General features: G+C 45.7%; 1 protein-coding gene across 1 annotated transcript in view; it reads left to right on the top strand.

Annotated features, from left to right (window-relative positions):
- The first annotated feature begins 4,701 nt into the window (after positions 1-4,701).
- Positions 4,702-6,776, top strand: part of plk1 (polo-like kinase 1 (Drosophila)) — a 3,832-nt gene continuing 1,757 nt past the window's right edge. Inside the window, exons 1-5 of the mRNA XM_028972239.1 lie at positions 4,702-5,244; positions 5,506-5,674; positions 5,766-5,910; positions 5,989-6,082; positions 6,169-6,385. Coding sequence (XP_028828072.1) covers positions 4,903-5,244; positions 5,506-5,674; positions 5,766-5,910; positions 5,989-6,082; positions 6,169-6,385 — 967 coding nt within the window. The 5' untranslated portion in view covers positions 4,702-4,902. The remainder of the gene's footprint in view (positions 5,245-5,505; positions 5,675-5,765; positions 5,911-5,988; positions 6,083-6,168; positions 6,386-6,776) is intronic.

Here is a 6,776-nt window from a genome sequence, read left to right as displayed (position 1 = left end):
AGAGCAGTAGATGGCAGAAAGGAGGCCGATCGCCGTAAAAAGAGCGTAAAACATACACATTCGGACCCAGGATCATTTCAGCTCGGCAGCTAAAAAATTGTATTTTCCGCCGAGATTCGAATCACAAACCTATTCCTCTTCCTGTCCGCACGGTCTTATCTTTATCTACAGGTCATGTCTATCAGGATCAAATCATGTGACACAGAGACCATCCAGCGTTACAGTTGCTTTTTTTCATTTAGTTTTTATTGACATTCTATCAATTGTTACATGTACATAAATAAAATAAAAAAAATGGGTAACAAAACAAAAACACAAAACTTGAACACTTAGGGAGTGAAGTATGGTTTGTGCTACATATACAACATATTACTGTCTCAGGTTAAGCAAATCAAAGTGTGGTGTTATTTAGTCGATCCATTTCTTCCAACGTGAAACAAACAAGTCCTTCTTATAGTTCAAATCTGCTGTTAATTTCTCCATCCTGCATATATCTATCGTGATGTCCATCCACACAGTCAATGTTGGACTCTGCTGTGAAAGCCATTTTTTGTAAGTGCCTTTTTGCCTGCCACTAACAAAATACCAAACAAATGTCCATCCATCAGGCAAAAAAAAGACTTTGCTTTCCAAGGGCAGGTGGCTCCCAAAAAAATCTTGTATTGCTTTATGTATTTCCTTCCAATAGGTTTTAACAACCTGACAACCCCAAAAAACATGATAATGATTTGCATTTATATTTCCACAATTTCACCAACAGGCTTGGGAGTTACCTTTATAGCGTGATTTTTGATAAGGGGCAGTGGTGGCCTAGTGGTTAAGGAAGTGGCCCCGTAATCAGAAGGTTGCCGGTTCGAATCCCGTCAAGGTGGCACCAAGGGTGATGGTTAAATACAGAGGACAAGTTTCACTGTGTGCTGTGCTGCTGTGTATCACAAGTGACAATCACTTCACTTTCACTAAGGTGTAATAAGCCCTTTTAAACAGATCTAACCTGATTCAGACACATACTTTAACTTGTCTCTGATAAAGTGTCTCAGCTGCAGGTAGCGGTGAAAATAACGTGACTCTAGAGCATATTTCTCTATCACTTGTTCAAAACTAAGGAGTGTATTATCTTTTATTATCTTGAATAGAGCTGTTACTTCTTTATTTGTCCATTCCTTAAATCTCGAATCTAATTTATTTGGGATGAACTGTGTGTCGTATGCACACCGTTTAAGGACCACAATATCCTCTTCTAATTTGTATTCTGTTATTACCATTTTCCATATTTTAAGTGTCAACTTTAACCATGGGTTTTCTGTATTTTTCATGAATTCATGCAGTCTACTATCGGCTATAAGTGCTTGTAAGTCAGACCCTCTTAAATTTTTTTCCACTGAGCATCGTATGATTGGTTACACCAATATATCATAGGTCTCAATTGTGCTGCCCAGTAATTATCTCTGAGGGAAGGAAGTCCCCAACCCCCCTTTGCTTTGGTCAATTGAAGGGTTTTAAATCAGATTCGGGGTCTCTTACCTAGCCAGATATATCTGAACAACATTTTGTCCCATTCATTAAATAGTTTTTGATCTATTTCTATCGGTAGGGTTTGAAATAAATAAAGTCATTTGTGTAGGATGTTCATTTTAATCTAATCTATTCTTGAGCTGAAACTTAAGTATGGAATTAAATTCCATTTTTCTATATCTCTTTAATTTTCTTTTGTATAGGTAAGTAATTGTATTGAAATTGTTCTGTGAGATCTTTCGGTATTACAGCCCCCAAATATCTTAACATCACGCAGGACCTGTCATGGTCCTGTCACATCAACACCGTGGTGAAAAAGGCCCGGCAGCGTCTCTACCACCTCAGACGCCTGAGAAACTTCAGACTGCCCTCCAAGGTGCTCAGGAACTTCTACTCCTGCACCATAGAGAGCATCCTGACGGGAAATATCTCAACCTGGTTCGGGAACAGCACCATGAAGGACAGGCGAGCCCTACAGAGGGTGGTTCGATCAGCCAAACGAATCATCCGTACCAAGCTCCCTGACCTTCAATCTATCTACAGCAAACGGTGCTGCACCAGGGCCAGGAAGATAGTGAAGGACCTCACCCACCCCAACAATGGACTCTTCTCTCTGCTGCGATCAGGGAAGCGCTTTCGCTCCCTCAAGTCCAACACAGAGAGAATGAGGAGGAGCTTCTTCCCGCAGGCTGTCCAAGCTCTCAACATCAAGAGTACATAGAACTCCAGCACTTTCACCTCCAATCACTCCGGACTCTTTTGCACAAAACCACTTTGCACAAAACCACTTTGCACATAATCACTTTGCCCTTACTGCTCTTTCTTTTATGGCTCTTTCTTCTTTCTTAAACATTGTAAAAAACTGTAACTCATTTGCACACCTTCACCCTACCAGTTACACATATTTTATGTTAAAGACGTAAAAGTGTAATATTTGGTTATGTTTGCAATATTTGCATATTGGTTCACTGTTTACTTGCAACATTTGCAATACTGTGGTCTGTAGCAGTTGCAGAAAGCATTTCACTGCACATCATACCGTGTATGACTGTGTATGTGACAAATAAAATTTGAATTTGAATTTCTTAAGATATTCCTTTTCCCATGCTAAGTCATATTTATTCCTAATTTCATCTGGTGGTCTATAATTGTATTTAAGCAGTTGTGTTTTATTTATGTTAATTTTTTTATTCTGATAGTCTGCCAAGTATTCATTAATATTGCATTAATTTGGGAATTTGTTGGTTGACCCAGACAAATCTAAATATCATTTGTGTTCTTTATCCTGGATATTTATGCCTATTATTTCTTTGTTTTGTCTTATATATTGGGTTAACGGTTCTATGCAATGCAAATAGGAGTGGGGAATATGTACAACCTTGCCTCATACCCCTTTCCAATGTAATACTGTTAGATAAGCTGCCATTTACCTTAATTCTAGCACTGGGCTTATCATATAATGCTTGTATTGTTTTAATTACCACTATGTTCCATCCAACCTCTACAACTAATACAAAATGCAGCAGCACGACTGATCTTCAACCTTCCCAAGTTCTCCACACCGCCCCTCTGCTACGTTCCCTTCACTGGCTCCCAGTAGCTGCACGCATCAGGTTCAAAATACTGATGCTGGCCTACAAAGCCAAACATGGAGTAGCACCATCCTACCTCACAGCCCTTATTACACCTCGCACTGCACCTGGTATACTCCGAGCCTCCAGTACTGCTCGCCTGGTCCCTCCATCTCTGAAGGTAAAAGGAAGACGCTCATCTAGACTCTTCTCCATCTTGGCCCCTCGGTGGTGGAATGAACTTCCAGCTCAGTCACTGAGCACCTTCACCTTCCTCTTTAGAGAAGATTTAGATTAAATTGTAATTTTCTTGTTGTCGAACTTGTGTACAGAATCTACAAAAGAGTGAATAAAAAGATTGATCTCTTCATCGATGGTAACTTAAGCACGTTGTAAGTCGCTCTGGATAAGGGCGTCTGCCAAATGCTGTAAATGTAAATGTAATTATGTTCTCGTGTAGGAAAACTCCAATTCACTGTGTCAAAGGCCTTTTCTGCATCAATACTAATGATCATAGCTGCTATTTTATTCTTTTGGATTTGTTTAATAATTTGTAGTGTCCATCTTGCGTTTGACGCTCTCGAATAAAGCCTGTTTGGTCATCAGTGTTAGAGTTTCAATATACTAAAATATTATTAACATGTTAATGATAAAAAACACGTCTATAATTGTGTGTGTGGAAATGTTTATTTATTAGAAGGGCATATAATAAATAATATAATGCAGATAACAATCAATAACTTTTAATATATTATATGTAATAATGACTAATAATGGTCTTCTGGTTCTGACACAGATCTCCCTAACATGCTCGTCCAGGTCTATAGAGGTCTCAGGTGGTGCAGGATTTATGGGTCAGTCAGTTTAAACCCAACCCAAACAGTGCTGAGGGGGCTGATTACAACCAGAACAAAAGGAGACAATTCGACCAGGAAAAGGACGGATTGGACAGTCCCACTGGAGGGTCGTCTCCACACGATGTAGTGGCCAGAACAGGCCAACATGGCAGCAGCAGCTGGGCTCTTCATCACAGACCAGCCGTGGAACGTCAAAAACACAGGAATCAGACAGACAGTGGTCCAATACTCCACCATGTCTCCTCGAACTGCACATTCATCCCATCTCTCACTCTCTTCTGCACTTTACAACATCACAATGAGGAGATGAGCTCCACAAACAGAATAATAAAATGCAGCCATGCTGATATAATAAATATATTTCGTTATTATGTAGTTTATTATGCATGATGACTATATGCAACACAAAGACTCATCATTTCATTTCAGATCCGCTTTATTGTCATTTCATCAAAAAGACATTTACCGTTTATTACTTTTTAAACATCAGATTAAATGTATAACTTAAATAAAAAATATATGTATAGATATTTTACTGTTAAAAGTCACATGTGAAAGTTTAAATGAGCGTTAAGGGAACGTCGTCGTGGATTTAAAAGGACGGCAGAGCGGAAGTCGTCAGCGGCCGTCTCCCATGATGCACCGGGGCGGCGGCCGGGAATTCAAATCGGCCAGCCAATGAGCGACGCGCCCGGCTCTCCGCCAATGAGCGACGCGCCCGGCGCTCAGCCAATGAGCGACGCCGCGCAGAATTTAAACTGTAGGAGCGACGCTGCGCAGACGGGAGACGCCAGGAAGACGCCGCGCCGCTTTAATCCCACGTCCGACCCGTTATTACGCTTCATTAGTTACGTTTTATTAAACCGCCGACCTCGAGCAGCCGCGGCCGCCGCCGCCGCGTCCAGGAGAGTTTAAACGCCGCCGCCGCCGCCGTCGCTCGGCCGTTACCCCCCCGCATCATGGCGACGCCGGCGTCGCACCCCGAGCCCCGCTCCGCGCCGCTGAAGGAGGTCCCCGACGTGCTGCTGGACACCCGCGCCAAGAAGCGCTACCTGCGCGGCCGCTTCCTGGGCAAGGGCGGCTTCGCCAAGTGCTACGAGATCACGGACGTGGACACCAAGGAGGTGTTCGCCGGGAAGGTGGTGTCCAAGTCGCTGCTGCTCAAGCCGCACCAGAAGGAGAAGATGAGCACGGAGATCGCCATCCACCGCAGCCTGGACAACCCGCATGTGGTGGGCTTCCGCGGCTTCTTCGAGGACGACGACTTCGTGTTCGTGGTGCTGGAGATCTGCAGGAGGCGGGTGGGTTTTCATCGCCTGCACCCGACCTGTTGCACACAGTTCATGTTAAAGTCACAAAAGTCAAATGTTTGCAATATTTACGTGTTAGTTCACTGTTTACTTGCAATATTGAGGTCTGTACAGTCGCTAAAAGCATTTCACTGCATATCATACCGTGTATGTAACTAATAAAGTTTGAATTTGAAGTATGCTGCTGAAGTATGTGGAGATGGTCTCCAGTGTTTCATGAGATGAAGGATCTTCTCTCTCTCTCCCCGCCAGTCTCTGCTGGAGCTCCACAAGCGGCGGAAGGCCGTGACGGAACCCGAGGCGCGGTACTTCATGCGACAGACCATCCTGGGCTGCATGTACCTGCACAACAACCGCGTCATCCACCGGGACCTGAAGCTGGGGAACCTGTTCCTCAGCGATGACATGGAGGTCAAGATCGGTGAGGAGGAGCTCGGTGGTCTCTCCACGCTCATCACGTTCTTCCTGTTCTTCCTGGCTTTAAAGTGTCCTGCTGCCATGTTTTGCTCCAGGCGACTTCGGCTTGGCCACGAAGATCGAGTTTGACGGCGAGCGTAAGAAGACCCTCTGCGGGACGCCCAACTACATCGCGCCCGAGGTGCTGTGTAAGAAGGGCCACAGCTTCGAGGTGGACATCTGGTCCCTGGGCTGCATCCTGTACGTGTGTGTGAGGCCTGTAGTGGTTTGTGTTGGGACTGGTGTGTGTTGTAACACCGTGTGTGTGTGTGGGGACAGGTACACGCTGCTGGTGGGGAAGCCTCCGTTCGAGACGTCCTGTCTGAAGGAGACGTACGGCCGGATTAAGAAGAACGAGTACAGCATCCCTCGGGTGGGTCCTGTCCCCCGTCCCCGCACGTCCTGTCTGTTCAGCACGTCCTCCTGGCGCGTGTGTTAAAGTGTGTGTGTGTGTTGCAGCACATAAGCCCGGCGGCGGCGTCCCTGATTCGCCGCATGCTGCACGCCGAGCCCTCGCTCCGTCCCTCCATCTCCGACCTGCTGGCGGACGAGTTCTTCACCTCCGGCTACGCCCCCCTGCGGCTGCCCACCTCCTGCCTGACGGTGCCGCCGCGCTTCTCCATCGCGCCCAGCAGCCTGGAGTCCCTCAGGAGACCCCTGTCCGCGCTCAACAAAGGTGCGGGGGACCGGCCGCCCGATATGTCCCCATGATGGGGACTCTGTTCCGTCCTCGCGATGATGGGAACTCTGTTCCGTCCTCGCGATGATGGGAACTCTGTTCTGTCCTCGCGATGATGGGAACCCGGTTCTGTCCTCGCGATGATGGGAACCCGGTTCCGTCCTCGCGATGATGGGGACTCGGTTCCCTCCTCGTATACGTATAAATCTGTTTATTCACTTTTTAAAAATTAAAAAAGTTGTGTACGGTTTTAAATATGCACAATATCTTGGTTAAGTGCGCATAAAACAGCTTGATGGGCGGAGTCTGGGCTGTACGTGACCAATCGTAGCAGCCGTCAGTCACGCCCGGGTTCTTCACTCTTCGATGTTCTGCACTCACGGAATAA

Source organism: Denticeps clupeoides, chromosome 3 (assembly GCF_900700375.1).
Source record: "Denticeps clupeoides chromosome 3, fDenClu1.1, whole genome shotgun sequence".
Classification (NCBI taxonomy): Eukaryota; Metazoa; Chordata; class Actinopteri; order Clupeiformes; family Denticipitidae; genus Denticeps; species Denticeps clupeoides.
This window is presented reverse-complemented; position numbering and strand designations above follow the sequence as displayed.